Source organism: Triturus cristatus, chromosome 6, assembly GCF_964204655.1.
Source record: "Triturus cristatus chromosome 6, aTriCri1.1, whole genome shotgun sequence".
NCBI classification, from domain to species: domain Eukaryota; kingdom Metazoa; phylum Chordata; class Amphibia; order Caudata; family Salamandridae; genus Triturus; species Triturus cristatus.
The window spans coordinates 214170166-214187583 of NC_140589.1; the positions used below are offsets into that span (position 1 = coordinate 214170166).

Below are 17418 nucleotides of genomic sequence, written 5' to 3' on the forward strand. Positions count from 1 at the left end.
CCTTGGTGTCTGAGGCTAGGCACATGGCCAGGGGCATCTCTGATCACTCGCCGGTGTGGATTAGTATGGATTTTGGCCGTGGAGCGGCAGGTAGGGTTGCCCCTATTAACCCCTGGTATTTCCGTGACCCTAAGACTCGTGGAGCGTTGTTGAAAGCGGTTGATCTTTACTTTTCGGAGAACCTTGGCTCGGTTACCTCCGCGGTGTCTTTGTGGGAAGCGTTTAAAACAGTACTGAGGGGAGGCCCTCTCCTTGATAGCGGATGTCAAACGTCGGAGAGATGCGGAGGTGGCGCAGATCGAGGCTGAGATAGTGGCATTAGAGTCTGTCCTGGAAGACGAGGTTACGGCGGAAACACTGCATAAGTTGAGATTAAAACAGTCTGAATATAAAGCACTGGTGACAAACGCGGCTAAGGTTCTTAGCAGGGACCAACAAGGGCGATTGTATGATGTGGGCGACAAGGCTGGGAAATTAATAGCGTGGTTAGACAGGAAAGAACGAGTGAATAGAGTTGTGCCAGAACTACTGACGGATGACGGGGATATTGTCACTGAACCCGATGGGATAGTCCAGTGTTTCGCGGACCACTTCCGCATGGTCTATACGTCTGTGTCGGACAAGCCGGAGGAAGACTCGCATGAACTGCTGCGAGACATTGCCCTGCCTTGTCTATCCGACGTCGACAGGGAGGACCTTGATGGTGACATCACCGCGGATGAGGTTGCAGTTGCTATCCGCTCGCTACGCCCGGGCAAGGCCTCGGGCCCGAATGGCTTGCCGGTCGAGTTGTATAAACTCAGACCGGATAAGATTGCTCCGTATTTGCGAGATATGTTTGTAGAGGCGCGGGAGCATGGGTGTCTTCCATTTGACCAACGTCTGGCGACAATAGTGGTTATACATAAAGATGGCAAGCCCCGGAACAGATGCGGATCGTATAGGCCGATCTCCCTACTCAACGCTGAGCCCAAAATCCTCGCCAAACTGTTGGCTAACCGTCTGGTCAGGGTCATTGGGGACTTGATCCACCCGGACCAATCCGGGTTTATCCCACACCGCAACACTGCGTTGAACCTCAGGCGACTTCATGGCGTGCTCGCGAGGGTTGAGACGCTGCGGGAGTCGGCCATTTTGGTGTCACTCGACGCCACGATGGCTTTCGACACTGTGGAATGGCCGTATCTGTGGGCAGCGCTCACAAAATTCGGCTTCGGACCGGGTTTTATAGGCTGGATTAGGCTACTTTATGAGGAACCTTTGGCTAAAATCGCGGAGAACGGTAGGGCGTCATCTCCGTTCGTGCTTGGGAGGGGCACCCGGCAGGGTTGTCCTCTGTCGCCACTACTGTTCGCTCTCGCCCTCGAGCCGCTGGCGGCATGGATTAGATGGCAGCCAGACATAAGAGGGATCCGATGGTCGCCAGACCACGAGGACCGCATTTCTCTGTATGCAGACGACATCTTGTTATACTTGACCTCGCCTCGGAAATCCCTCATAGTGGTCTGTGACGTTTTGAAGTCTTTTGGTAGTAACTCGGGTCTCGCCATTAACTGGGGAAAGTCGCACCTATATGTTCTCAGTGGGGACACCCCTACCGTCCCGCGGGATTGCTCCATCCAGATCGCCCAGCGGGGCTTTCTGTACTTGGGGATATATATTTCCACAGACCCCTCTGTCCGATACGAGAAGAACCTCCTCCCTCCGCTGTCACGCTTGAGACGGGATGTTGCGGGTTGGAGGCGGCTACCGCTCTCCCTCCTAGGCCGCGCCGCATTGTTTAAAATGATGTCTCTTCCCCGGTTTCTCTACGCCTTACAGAACACCCTAGAGTTAGTTCCTGCCTGTTATTTTCGAGAGGTGGAGAGCCTCCAGCGTTCGCTGTTATGGGACGGTCGACCGCGTATAGCTATAGCAAAGTTGACCCTTCCATGGTATGACGGAGGGATAGCACTCCCTGACATCAGAAGATATTATTGGGCTACCCAATTGGGAGCGATCAACCATGGGGTTTACGGTCCGGCGTTAAACCCAGGGTTTGCTATGGATCGGTGGCTGTTGCGCGGGGGTAATTACCTTAGGGCGCTGTATTCCAAATCATTGGATGGGTCCCTCACAGGACCGACCAAGACGGCAGTGCATGTGTGGAAGGCGGTTACGAACTCGTTGGGCTGGAAGGACAGACTTACCCAGGCTACTCCGCTTTTTGAATCCAATATCCTAGGGAAATTATGGCACACGAAAGGGTTTGAGAAGTGGGACCTAATTGGGATTTCTAGAGTTGGGGATTTGCTGACTAAGGGTAAGGTGAAATCGTTTGAGACGCTGCAGACGGAGTACGAATTAGGGGGTACTGAATACTTTCGATATGCCCAGGTGCGTCACGCTCTGCTATCTGTTCGTGCCGAGGGGGAGGCCGTGCCCGAGTCTTCTCCTTTGGAGGATCGGATTCTGGATGGTCATATGCCGGAGAGTACAATCTCCTTGATTTACAAAAAGCTTGTAAATGTCCGGACCGACCTCCTCCTTGATGTGCGAGAACAATGGACTAGGGATGGTCTCGAACTGGACGATGAGGACTGGCAATATGCCGTCTCCTCTCCGAAGGAGGTTGCGATCCCGGCTAGACTGCGGCTGGTGCAGCTTAAGATACTTCACAGGGTTTATATCACGGGGCCCCGCCTGATTCATATGGGTTTCTCTGACGATGGCTTATGCAAGAGAGGCTGTGGGATGTTGGGCACCTTTCTACACATTATTTGGGAGTGTGGGGAGATCGTAGAGTTCTGGAAACAAATTCATGATGTGATGGAGGAGGTCACGGGTATCGCACTCTTCCCGGAGGCAAGACGATGCCTGTTGAATGTCTGGGGCCCCACCGACTATGATGCCGCTCAGACCCAATGGGTGACTCTGGGGAATATGGTGGCGAAGCGAGATATTGCGCAGCTGTGGGGATCCCAGAGACCTCCCACCTTGGTAACATGGATGGAAAATATGGACTGGGGCATGTTCCGGGAGAAAACGGTGTACAGTGCCCGGGGTCGCCCTAAGAAGTGGCATAAGATATGGGGGCAATGGAACCACTATAGGGGAGATATTTGTGTGCCCCCGGTTGCTGAGATGCTCGATGTGCAACTTTCCCCCTAGCTCTACTCCCAACTATATACGTAAACTGTTCATAACCTGGAGTCCGTACCCCTGCTTTCCCCTCGCTTCTTTGGCGTGGTCTACCGCTCCGCTGATGGGAGTGGGACCTCGCCCCAGCTGAGAACTAGCGCATGCTTATTATATGCTTTGCCTTGCTCGTGTTTTTTTTTTTTTTTGGTTTACATTAAAACTAAACCTTTGTTACTCCTGATGTACGGATATGGACCTTCCTACGTATTGTTCCCATCGTGCTGCCGAACCTCCGGGATGTCGGCTGAATAGCTGTGTACCATGTTGACGTAAATAAAGGTTTTAAAAAAAAAAAAAAATGTGTACATCTCATAATTGAAAGTTAGTATCTCTCTCTTGTTTAAAAGGATATTGAAGTTTCAAAAGTGATATGCTCTTTTGTTAAAAAAATACCAGAGGTCATTTTATTGAGTAAAAATGATCTCCACACAAAAGTAAAAATGCTAAAATCACGCAGCCAACCTATTGTTGTTTTGTGTTTATATTTACAGAGTAAAGGTTGTCATAAAGGGCCCAACTCCCCTATGTTAATACAACTTTCTAAAAGTGGAATTGTCTGAATTGTAACTTAAAATCCCACTTCACCATTAAATAGAGCTTTAAATTACAACTTACTTGAGTGCAAACAGCATATCTCTATTTGCTCCCAATTCAAAAACACTGATTAGGTGCAATAAGGTAAACTCATTGTTAGTGAATGGGGGAGATAGGCCTTCTATCAGTGAAAGGGTTTTCACTGTTAGGACATGAAAAATGTAAGCACACATGTCCTACTTTTTCAATAAAATGCACCCTGCCCCATGAGCCTTTAGGGCCTACCTTAGGGGTGACATAAGTATTAAAAATTAAGGTTTAGGTCCGGCAAAAGGTCTATTTTGCCAGGTCAAAATAGCAGTTTTAAACAGTAGTACAGGGTGCAGTGGCAATCCTAGGACATGTTTTAAAAGACTACCTTAGTGGGTGGCACAGTGTGTGCAGCAGACCCACTAGTAGTATTTAATGTACAGACCCTGGGTACAAGTAGTACAATTTACTGGGGATTTGCAGGGAAATTAAATATGACAATTACGTGTACGCCAATTTTACAATGTTTAAGGGTGCGAGCAAAAGTACCTTAGCACTGGTAAAGTGCACAGAGTTCTAAAACCAACAAAAATAAATTTTGCAAAATAGGAGCAGTGTAGGCAAAATGTTTGGGGGGAGACCACAACAAGGCCGTCAGGTCTAACACCACTTGAAAGACAAAGTTACTTTATTTTCAGAAATAGAAAGTAAGCGGACAATTTGATACAATGTGGGAGGGCAGGTGAGCATTTACAAAACGACTTCAGTGAACAAGTTGATTTTCTATTAAAGATTCCTCAGGTCAAAGAAACACTAATTTACTTTCACAGCAAATGATGCACAGACTTCCTCTTTCATTACACAGGGATAATTTAATGAGCTACTTGCAAAAAAGAGAGCACTGCAAATGGGCTTTAGAGACAATAAAGCTTATCTTAATCTTCAACCATCTCTTATTCCAGGAAAGACACAGTAAACATATGTATTTCCAAGAAATATGTATCTTTAATCATCAGCAGCTGCAGCTCATGGCCGTGGCTTCTATGATTAACTAATCAGAGAAAGCATAACCGCCGGCCAGTAAAAGATGTCCACTGAGCGCACACTAGAAAATGAAGCAGCAATCCACAAGAGCATACATAAAAATAATATTTCAGTAAGTAGCTCATATTAAATATCAAGAGCCGTATTACACATGACTGCGCTGGGGCTAGTTGTCGCTGTGTGCCCGAGTATGCGCCCGATGGCATTACAGAGGATCGGGTTTTAATGCGCCATAATGTTGGCGCAGACTTTGAGCTCTGAGTTTATGTGCGTTTGCGTCTGTGCGCATATTAGGGCACAGACACAAATGCACATAAACACAAACATACTCTGGTGAACAGTGACAACTAGCGCCGGTGCAGTCATGTGTAATACAGCCCCAGGACGGCTTACTCATGCACTTCATTGGTGGTAGTCCAAACAGGACTTGTCGCTATAGTGGTCAATTGGTTTGCACTTTTCATGAGCTATTAGCCACAGCAATCATGTTTTTAGGTAACACGCCTAGCGTTGCAGTGCGGAGCACTGCTCACGCAGCGTGAGACCTCTTGTAAGGGGGTTCTGAAAGCTGCTCACACGCTCGTGCGTGTGATCAGGCTTTCGCCGCCCGCCATTGGCTTTCGTGATTGGGCAAAGGCGGGCGCATGTCCCACCTTTGCAACGCCCATTCCCGTCGGTGGCCAGCACGCGCAGCAGCACGCGCTCGCCTCGCTCCTTTCCCCCCAGCTCCTCTGTGGAGCGCGCGCACCACTGGTTTGTTTTGCCTGTTCCTTTTTGCCAGCGCCAACTCTGTGGGCAAAAATCCTCCAAGTAAGGCATTCCCCACCTAGAATGTCAAGTCAACTGGTCATACCACACGCTTCCACGACCGATAGCACCAATTCAATGTAAGTCCCTTTCTACGTTACCTTCCTTTTCCTTCACACAGTCTACCTTGTGGCAGCTGCTTTCACTCACTTCCTTAATTCTTCTCCCACAGCGCCTGCACACTAACAATGCGTGCGTTATTTACTTCTAATTAGACCAGACCGCACGTCTGCAGCCTGTCGATTTCCTCGCCAGCTTGCACCCTAGGCATCACAGCCTATTAGTAAGTAATATCACCAATACCGAGTTGCTTCAGCTCCTTTACAACCCGGTTCAGTTAATGCTCAATTAAGTTTTATTAATTTCCATTATTGTAGTAGCCCTGCTCCCCTCCGGTGCGTCCCAGCCTCTGAGGTCCCCTACAGCAACAACGCTGCTGTCAGCTTAAATTACCTGAGCTCACACCGACCTTAGTAACTGCCTCAGTAAGTGCATTGTCTTGTTGTAAGTTGCCCTGTCTTTAGCTGCCATGCGAGTATTGGGAGTTATTGCATCCGTCTATGCTATGAGAAGTGCTGTGCTCATCCTCATGTTCTCTTTTTAAAAATGACTGATGTGTACACTTGATCTGGAAGGACAAACAGTTCATATGACTCGGCAGAATGCCCAAGAGTCTGGGAGAAGCACAGACGTCTAGCTGCAGCCAGGCACAGATCTCTACAACACATTGTTGGTATGTGACTTGGCATATAATGAGTCCCTTTTTATTTTGATGTATAATTCAACTCCATTTTTTCACATACACCAAAACCCTTTGGGATGCGGCGTTTACTTACCTTCACCAGTACTTGTTTGCTGTGTACACTTTGCAATGCAGTTCAACAAAACAGGATAAGACCAGCTTCTCACCCTCTTTTTCAACGTTCACGATGCCTGCTCTAAACTAAACTAACGTTTCGTTTTTTTTAAAGGCTACATTTGAAAAAAAAAGGATGGCTTTATTTAACAGAATTCTAAATCAACCTTCCAAAATTACGTTTCAATTTGTTTCTCGAACACACCCACTCGTATATCTCTATACTAACCACAAGAAAAGCATTTAGACTAGGAGTTGGTGTCAAGCCCTCTCTCTATGCACCTCCCTAAATTAATGCAATGAATGATGAGGCGGGGGATATCATCAGGTTCTTCTCACCCTGTCTCTCCATCCGCCGCTGGGGGGGTGCTCTTTTCTCACCGTAACCTGTGCTCAATAATGTCCTGTCTCTCTTTATTGTACTCTATTGCAGGCGGTCTCTCCACTCGTACCCTGTCTCTTTCACCCTGCAGACTTTCTCTATCTCGCTCGATACCCTATCAACCATGAACTCTACGTGTCACGTCATTCTAATCATGTCAGCCTGCCAAAACAGAGCCTCAGTCTCTCCTCCTCCCCCGACTCTCCATCCAACACAACCTCCCTGTGCCCACACTCACCACATGCCCCTGCCTGTACCTCCATCACGTTTCTACTCCTTCTCACTCTGTTGTGCGTTTATGTTCGGCTGTCATTCTGTCCTCACTGCCCCTTCGGTTTTCATCATCTTTCACCATGTCCCTTTACTCTGTACATTCATTCTGTTGGTCTTTCACTGACCATCCATTCGCCAAAGGCACTCTCTGCTTTCCCTCGTCCTGTCCGTGCATTCCTTGCAAGCTTTCTTCTTCTCCTTACCCTAAGCTCCCTTAATTCACCACAAGACTTCTTGCTTCCCTTTCCCACCCCATCCCTCCTTTTATCTTACGTTTTCATTCTCCCCATCTTACTCTCCCAACTGCTCATCACAGGTTGGCTGTCTTTTCGTCATTTTGTCCTTCGTTTCACCCAAGGCTCTTTGCTTCAAGTGCGTGTGCCATGATTCATTTGCAATGCAATAGGTCTCCCATTACTAAAAGCTTGAGCTTTTGGCATTGCATTATTATTGGCATCGGCAATAGCTCAAACTTTCAGTAATGCGAGACCTACTGCATTGCAAATGCTTGTTTTGTAAACTAGCGTTCAGCTGCATGAGGAGGTTCAGTTCATAGTGATGCGACGTGCTGCACAACAAGTTGAGCTAATGGTGGGAGCAGCACTGCAATTAACAGCAGTTCAAGGGCACAGAAAAAGATCAATAAGGACTGTCCTACTGCCTCCCAAACTGGGGCTGTGGTAATGTGGCTAGGTCACAGAATACTGAAACCAAGGCCTGCGGGTAAAGTAAATCAATACCTATCTGTTGTGACACCATCATGGAAGTCGCTGCAACTCAATCGTCTAGTTATAGTCTCTTTCACAGCGTTTTGATGCTTTATTTACTACAGTAAAACACAGCTAAAGTCAAGTTTGCCACAAGTAATACGAAAGGAAGTTTTCGCTCTGTTCAAAAACACCAGCAATGGCAAATGCTGTGACCAGGGCTGACACTGGTGGATGCAATTTATTGCCACCCTTGCACCAAGCTAGTAATGTGTCCCTATTTGCTGCTTGTAGGACCAATCTGGTGCCTGCTGCCAGTCCCCAACCCCTGACAACCGGCACTGGTTGTGGCTATACTGAGAATCTAGAGCTGTACAAGTCACCTGCAGTAAGATTGCACAGACGAAAGTGACGTGTCATACCTGGCTAGTGTGCTCTGTCATTAGGTCTGTACATCCCACAGTAAAAGGTCCTTTTCCTCCAGGGATCCCTTGAAATGGGGTGCTGCTGGTACTCCCCATTGTGTATGCACTCCAATATCTGCACCTGAAAAACAGAAGTTCATCATTGAGAATAGTGTTAAAGAGGCAGCCCACCGATGCCCTTCACTTTGAGAGGATTCTGTGAACTGTTTTTTGTAGGGCTCAAATACTGACGTATTCTGGCAACAATTCTGCAGCTGCAAAGAAGAACATACTGGATGATAAGGTGGTCTAATAGGTACATCACCCGCTGTAGACGTCCGTAAGAACTCTGTAGATTACAGGTTGTAATCAGGGGTCTACTTACTACCTTTCAATGTGATGCTGAATGAATGAGTATGGCCGTGCTGGGTGATAACAGAACCAGAAAAATCAGTGTGAGATGGGTGTGCCACAAATCATCAACATTATTGTTTACATTAGAGAACCCAGTGTTTCACCAAAACCATGAATACTTAGTTCAGCATGAAGGCTTTTTTGCATTCTGGCAAAGGGGAGTCCTAGGATACACACCTAGTGATAATGTCAACTGCAGAAATTGTAAGGACTTGTCACACAGTGGGAGGTAATGATATGAATAACCAATCAGGATACAGCAGAAGGTGTCTATGTGCCCTGTGCAACTAAAGCAGCACGTTAGACCATAATGTTTGAGGTGCAGAGTCCATCATTTGAAGGCACTAGTCTCAGTTTTGAGGAGATTATCAAGTGTGAATGTATGTGCCTTCCGGCACACAATTTAAGTCTGACATAAGGTAGTTTATTAGAGCTTTGTAAGTTTGCCAGCGCAGACGTACAGCAGTGCATCAAACCTTGAAGAATGGAGAAACATTGCCCTAGGATTGTGGAGGTCTCTACCATCATACCAGAGTGCACTACAAATCATGGTAGAAGTCCACTGTGAGTTCAGACCGTGCTGGAGACAAACCGCAAACCAAGTTAAAGGTGATTTGCAAGCACTCTGGGGCTTTTGGCTCTCAGAGACTAGAAAGGTATTGATCGAACACCGCAGAGGTCTCAATATTGGTGTATCTGGGGTGCACAAGTACCTTTTCCAGTCCTGGATTCTAAATGTATTTTATGCATAAATTATTGAGAATTGTAGGTAACAGAATGAAAAGACAATACCAAGGTCTGGATGAATTACTCATCATGTCTGGCAAGAGACAACTTAACAGGGTCAATGAGTCTGTCTAACAGAGTGATAAAGAGGTGACAAAGAGAGGAATATAGGGTTCTCTCTGAATTTCACATTAAACGGGCCATTTTACGTTAGAGGTGAGAGAGTCATACAGACTAAAAGTCAGGTTTTGAGTTTTTTTAAAGTGGGATACTCCGTCACAAACATACATATTCTGCCCAGGGTATTGCAAGTACCTTAGGATCGAATGCACTTGTAAAATGGCTGACTAAACATCCATCAAATTTGTGACGGCGTATCCCATTTGCCTAATTCTAAGTCAAGTGCTTCGATTCTCAAGCTGCACTCCAATACTTGTAATTTTGAGGGACGGGGGGGGGGGGGACGGAGTTGTACAATAATAGGTACTAGGATGGAAAGTGATTGGTACTGGGCAGCTACTTTGCTGTAAAATAATTTGGGAGCTGTCTCCATTCTTTCCCAAATGCCTAGATCAGATTTAAAAAAGCTTAGATGTCTGAATTTAAAATGAAAAACCCATCCAAAGTGGCTATGATCCAAACAGCTTCTTATGAGCGTATCATCTACAACATACAGGACCAGTCTGATCTGTTTCTTCAAGTATGGTCACCTTTTCTAAGTCCAGATTCTAATATTAATGAAGATAACCAATCTGCACAGTAATTAATCCCAATCTGTTTATATTATCGCTCACTATTGTTGATTAGTTATTTTTAACGCATACCATATCTATTCAGTATGTTCCACTGCTCCCGGAGACTCCTTCTATGAGTATTTATATATCATTTTGCACCTTTTAATATGCATATTTGTGCATTTAGGTTATTCTTCTCCCCTCTTCGTTTCACATAATATATCTGCTGCTCTTTTGTATATTCTCTTTGCATCTTTTCTATACATTTTATTATTTCTTTTCTGTCCCTATCTTCTTCGTACTCCCTTTTTCGTACTTTGTCTTCCCTGGATCTGTAACAATACGACAATGCAGCTGTAATATAATTTAATTTTATCTAAAAATTATTGATCATCACTCTCCTTTTCTTCTCCTTTAAATCAACACAGATATTTTATATCATGGTAAGTATTTATTCACATTGTCACTTAGAATGTCACTTCTCATATTTATATATACACATCAGGTGCAATTATCTAGTATTTATAATCATAATAGTTCTACCCGCACTTCCTTTCCTGGATTCTTTTCTCGAGAGTATGTTTAGATACCATTATTCCTCATATTTGTACACCTATCATTTATTATTTTCTTTTGTAATCCATTATGTTGCTCCCCTCTCCCTTCTATCCCCTCCCTTTACCTTCCTTTTTTCATGGGCTCAGTATCAAATATTTATTTATTTAGTTATTTATTAAGTAGTTTTATTATATGTCTATGTGCGCCAATTTATTTATCTATTTACTGTAAGACTTGACACAAGTTATTGCATAAAATTTCATACAACATTTCAATAAAAATTAAAACACAAAAAACCCATCCAAAACAGAGTTCTTACTAATATCCCCATCACTTAATGATTTCAAAACATAAAACAGGCTTTCTGCACTTGGAATTACTCCAAGTCTGGTAACTCATGTCAAACATTTGTGATTCACACTATATAACATAGACTTCACCTGGATGAATACATTTAACATACTGCTGAAGATGCACAACTTCAACTAACTTTGTTAAGAAAATGAGACACTTTCACGCCCAACCAAGATCTAAGACATGTTCACAAGTCCTAGTTCTTAACAAAAAACTAACTATGGCAATGCCTAACTTCTGGGTGCACCTTTATACACCGAGACAGTGCACTTGCTTGCAAGAACACTTCTCTACGATGCACACGCTTCTTCTGTACATTAATTACTCAGACGCCCTTGGGGGCTAGTCGCAACTATAGAACTCCATTGTAAATGAAATAAAAAATAATGTCATTCTGCTTTGAGCATGGGCGACATACAGAGTTGTGGGAAAATTCTGGGAAGGGAGAAGGTCGGTGGCAGAGAAGGCACAGACCCGAGGGATGCCAGTAATGGGAACCTGTGCACTTAAGGGGAAAGAATAAATAATAAATTGCCCATTTTACACGTGCAAGGATAATAAGAGAAGTCCACGTGCACAGGCAGCAGACATTAGCATGCAGCCTACAATATCAACTGATATGTTCCTGAATCCCTTAACTTTAACCGTCCCTAGCCTTGAAGCTTAGCCTTCAGTACACACCGAAAACCCTCACCCCCACACAACATTCTGAGTACCTGCACTTATTCATGCCCCCTCCCCCCCATTTAAAACACCCTTAAAGCACATATTTAAACAATAGGGAAATCCAATAGGGTATCCAATATTGCCCCCATGGTATGGGAGGCACATTTCAACAAACTCTATTCCACTCCTGATTCAAGGACCACTGACAATTTGGCCCAGAATTATATACCAGCCCCAGAGATGGTTGTTTTTCCAGATCCCTCCCCTCCCCCCCATTTAAAACACCCTTAAAGCACATATTTAAACAATAGGGAAATCCAATAGGGTATCCAATATTGCCCCCATGGTATGGGAGGCACATTTCAACGAACTCTATTCCACTCCTGATTCAAGGACCACTGACAATTTGGCCCAGAATTATATACCAGCCCCAGAGATGGTTGTTTTTCCAGATCCCTCCTTACCCCAGAGTCATTTGCGACCAGGGACGAGCCCATATGATTTAACAGATGGAAATGGGGTCGATTACTATTCTGATTACATTTCCCTAAAAGAAGTTGAATCTGCAATCAAGGGTCTACCCTTAAGCAAAGCGCCAGGTCTTGATAAGATTCCTGGGGACCTTTTCCGTTCCGAACCTAAAATCTGGGCACCATACCTGACCGTCTTCTTTAATGCGGTCTTGCAAGGTTCAGCGCTGCCAGAGACATGGCTTGGAGCCGAGATTGTTCCAATATTTAAGAAGGGCTGTCCACTTACTCCATCCAACTATAGACCCATCAGTTTATTGGATACTACCCAAAAACTGATGGGTAGAATACTTCTTAATAGAGTACTTGATTGGATGGAAATGAATAAAATTCTGACGCCTTTGCAAGCTGGCTTTCGAACAGGAATTTCTACCCTTGACCAGATCTTTCGGCTCCAGGTCCTTTATTGGAAAACCACAAGAGTGGAGGGTGGCAGCCTCTATCTAATTTTTGTGGACCTGCGAGCCGCTTTTGATCTGGTCCCTAGGGAGAAACTATGGTCGGTCCTGAGGGAACTTGGTCTACCAATGTTTCTTCTCGACGTCCTGGTTCGCTTCCACACAGGGAACTTCGCACAGGTGAGGTGCGGGAAGAATGGGGAACTGTCATCCCGCTTTCCTGTAACTCGCGGGGTTCGACAGGGATGTGTACTGGCCCCCACACTGTTCAGTTTATATGTAAACGGCTTGATTAATGAATTAAATAACATTAAGGATAGTGATGCACCGTTTTTGGCTTCTGGCAGGGTGCCCGCTTTGATGTTCGCTGACGACACATTGCTGTTGTCGCGGACATCTACGGGTATCCAGCGGGTCTTGGACGGCTTCATGATCTTCTGTGCCTCGAGGGGACTGGAGATTAATTTGGGGAAAACTAAGTTCATGATCTTCAGTCCCCCTAGGCGTACCCGTCCAAACCCTACATTAGCTGGGGTCCCCCTAGAAAGAGTCAAGACCTTTACCTATCTGGGAGTCACCTTAACTGAGCACTTTATATGGGATGCTCATGTAGCTAAATCTTCCCTGAGACTCTCGCAGATAGCGGGAGGAATTGGAAGATCTCATAGAACTTCCATATTTAAGCCAATCAGCCCTGCGCTGGAAATTTATAAAATTCAGGTGAGGTCAGCGGCTTTATATGCCGCTGAATTGTGGGGCCATACAAATACTTCCAACTTGAAGAAGGTAGAACATGCTTTTATGCGCGGGTTGGTTGGCCTTCCCCAGAGCACTCCCCTAATACCATTACGTTTGGATATGGACCTAGAATCCGTAAGTGACCTGGCGGCCCTACGTCCACTACTTTTCTGGGAAAGGCTGTGGTGTGTTCCTGAACTTACAACTTTTAGAAGGGAATTCATAGCGGTATGGAGACAGTTAAATCACAAGGAAATACCATGGCTTCTCCATATCAAGACTTCCCTGTATTTAGTCGGTCTATCCCACCTTTGGGATACTCCGGCTATAAGTTGTGTGAGGACTCAGAAGTCAGAGATACGGGCAGCTGTAAGATCTTATAATTCTAAAAAAGTATGCTGCTCTACCTCTCTGGGGAGGCTGACCTCTGAGTTCCTAATGGTAAAAACAGATTCTGCCTTTGAGGCATTCTTGGATTTAATTCAGCCTCCTTTAGCCAGAAAATTATATACTCAGCTGAGGCATGGATCCTTGCCAATCGGGGCATTAATATCCAGATGGGATAAAACAAAGGAGGGCACTTGTCCAGCCTGTAAAATCTGTCATGAGGACATTATTCACATTATGTCCTTCTGCCCAGTTTACTGTACAATCCGAAAATGCTGGCTTGTCCCCCTGTGCAAAAATTTGGGCCTTAGGCAGTGTGCCAAAGCATGTAGAGTCCTGATGTATGACACTAACCCTCCCATTGTTTATGCTGTTTCCCGCTTTTTACATGGCATGTGGCGGAGAAGGATGAGTTTTAACTGATTGAATGATTTTATCAAGCTCTCAATGATAACTTAATGTTTAATAATTGTCTTACATCAATTTCTATTTATGGTCTTACTCTTGTACGTGTAAATATTTTATTGTACTTTTAATGTTTAATAATTGTCTTAAATCAATTTCTATTTATGGTCTTACTCTTGTACGTGTAAATATTTTATTGTACTTTTATGGTCTGATGACCGAAATAAAGTTATCTTGATGATGAAACAATAGGAAAAGCATAACTTGTGGTGCCAAAACAGAAAACTTCCCAATAGAGAAGAAAAGAGTAGTAATGCTCCAGAATCTCCACGATTGGTCTTGCAGAATATTAAGCACAATCACGGAGAACCCATAAATAAATGATTACACGGACAACACATTGCTATAAAGAATTGGTTCGGCTAAACAATACCTAAATACTTGATAACGCGAACGCGCGTAGCATCTGGTAGAAGGCAAACGACATAAATTACACTCACGCCAACCACCGGTGTATTCAAAAACTGAATCCGATTTAGACAAACAAACATTGACATGAACATCAAGCAAGTAGAGGTAAAAACTTTCATCTAGAAATAATTGCCAGTCACTTGTTTGAGTGGAGGACCGGTTGGAGCACTTTTTATGGAAAAACGAGACTGGCTTGTACCTCAAAACAGAAACTGTCACGGTTCAACTGGAGACTAAAAAAACCCGGGCCATATCGAAAGTAAAATAAAAATATTTGTAACCTTATACTGTCCTCAGCCCAAGGAGCAAGTGGTGGTCGGTGTCTTCCTAGTACGGTACATGCAGCAAGGCTGTCCTCGCAGGCTGTTCGGGACCGGCGACTGCTGGCCTGCCCTCCTCACCCTGAGCGGCCGCACGAGTCTGAGCTGCTCCGCTGCCACCGGGAAACCCTTCCAGGGCGAAGCGAGGTCCCGCGCCCCCCACCGGCGGGTTCAGAGAGGGCGGAGCAAGAGGCGGGCGACAGCAGCAGGCGGGGGGCTCCGTCTTTAGGAGGAGGAGCACACTTCATGCAGTCAAGGGGGGTGGGGGTGTCTCGGGCAGAGTGGGAGAGCGATACCCCGTTTATTAGAGCCCAATTCTACACACCCGACCGCGAGAGGAGTTAATTGGGGCTCTGGCGCGGTGTGTGCGTGTGGGGATGGTTGGGGTGGGGTTGGTTACCATGGTGACAGACCCTCAGGCAGGTCTGAGCCAGCCTCTTCCCTCAGAAGCCACGCTCAATGTCCGAAGAGAGCCCGTGCTCCTGTGCAGCCGCTGTCAGCGTCACAAGCAGTGCAGAGCCTGCGCCTACGACTCTTGCCACACTTCCACCCAAGCAACCACAGAGCAAACGGCAACTCGTTGGTGGCTGTCTTGGCGCAATGTCCACTTAAACCAGTTGCAAATTGTCTTCAGGATCCATTCGATGGATTGAAATCCTTAGGGCGAGAGCGGCATACACTTGCTTTGACTTACGTTTTTTGTCAGTGGCTTACTCCTGACTTGCCAGAGTAAGCCAGGAGTACCAATGATTTACCCAGAAGTAAGCCAGCAGTACTACAACAGTAAGACACCTACTTATATTGAAATGTTTGCTAGGGATTCGTTTCGACCAGTTTCCCGTTTCATAGTGGAAATTGCAATATTGGAAATGAAAAAGTGGGAGGGAACTCGTAAGCAGTGAATGGGTGGCAGTGGCGTCACTAGAAATGAATTGGAGTGAGCACAAATAAAAGCTAGTGGGACAAAGGTTAATTGAAACGAGCGAGTGCACTTTAGTGGCGGCTGGTAAAATTTTAAACTGGTAGGGCAGAAACTACTAACACGTTTGAAAAATATAGCGATTGAAGGGGTGAAAACAGATAACATTAAGGAGCAAAGCGGTGACCAAGCACCTCTTCTACAATGAGGGTCAGTAGTGGTGAAGGCGCCACGAAAGACCTCGTTACACCAGCAGTGCCATTCCCTTCAGGGTGGAATCAATATTAAAGCACTAAAACTGATTAGGCCTGGCCTGCCCCTACAACACCCCCTCTCCACCCGGGCCAGCAGAAGCAAATCGTCAGGGCCGGTTTAGAGCATACCTCTTGATCCCCCCCCCCCCCCCACCGTGTTTGTTTTTAAAGTACGTTTGAGAATCGTCTGTTTCTAAACTTACACGACCAGCATCAGTAAACAAAGTAATTAGTCTGTCAATGTACCTAATACCAAACCGATTGTTTGCATATCGATGTGACCAAAATATTTGCTTGATTGTACTACAGTTAGATTGAAAGTTATAAAAGCGCGAGTTTTGAATATTGCATATCTTGCACGCTGAAATGAAAATGAAATGAATAAAGGATTTTTAAATACCCGAAGGTGTCTAGGCACTAGCCAAAAAGAAAGACCACACTTGTGAGTGTAATGTAGGGGCTTCCCCTACAGTGAAGGACAGTAGCCAGTGTATGGTTCCAACCTTTCTTTATTATTGAAACACACCTAACACCTAAGAGCGCCGGGCAAACGCCTCCGAAACGCTTCAATTCGCCTTTGCGCGTCTCGCGCTCCTTCGTGCATGCGCAGTAGCGCCCAAGATGGCCGCCACGCGCATTAGCGTGCTTACGTTGTGCCCGGTCAACTAGACCGCGACACTACATATCTCCCCTTTTTACACCACACAAAAACTAATTACGTAACTGAGAGGGGGGTTACATAGTCTGTTACTCCAGTTCATAGTCTTTAAGCTTGGCTGGTCTCACCACCGCTCTCCCAACTCGGGTGTATCTTACCGGGGTATCGTGTCCTTCTCGACCCTCTTCTGCGACAGGGCTTCCCCTTCTTCCTTCTAGGGTACCTTTCCCTTCTCTTCCTCCTTTCTCACCCTCTTCCCGGGTCCTTTCTTCCATATGTGGTCCTTCTCGTTCTTCCCCTTCGTTGTTATGATCTTCCTGCATACTCTCTTCCTTCTCTCCATTCAGTGTTCCCGCTTCGTTCCTCATGTCCTCTGGGGCTGTCACTCCTTCATTGTCCTCTCGGGGCCACTGTAGGATTTTGTTGCATTTGGCCATGGGGTCTTGGGACCATACATTTCCATCACTGAGTAGTGCCGCTCGGTCATACACCTCTTCCACTCTCAGGGGTGGGGAGTATTTGCTGTCTCCCTTTCTCTTGAGACCTGCCAGCTTTACTCTGACCCACTCCCCTTTTTCCAAAGCTGTCTCTTTCACGTTTTTTCTGCCGTTGTAATGGTCTGTATATATCTTCCGCGCCTTCTCCAGGTTGTGTTGCACCACTGCATGT

At 45.7% G+C, this 17418-nt stretch overlaps 1 protein-coding gene across 3 annotated transcripts in view; it reads right to left on the bottom strand.

Moving 5' to 3' along the window:
• The window catches only part of PLA2G7 (phospholipase A2 group VII), a 357931-nt gene that overhangs the window by 281158 nt on the left and 59355 nt on the right, over positions 1 to 17418 (bottom strand). For 2 of the 3 annotated variants that reach the window (XM_085610561.1, XM_085610558.1), the window contains exon 2: positions 8236 to 8359. In XM_085610561.1, the coding sequence (XP_085466687.1) occupies positions 8236 to 8334 (99 nt within the window). In that variant the 5' untranslated portion in view covers positions 8335 to 8359. Of the gene's footprint in view, positions 1 to 8235; positions 8360 to 14879; positions 15063 to 17418 lie in introns of those variants that run through there. The other variant, XM_085610560.1, reaches the window with a different exon arrangement.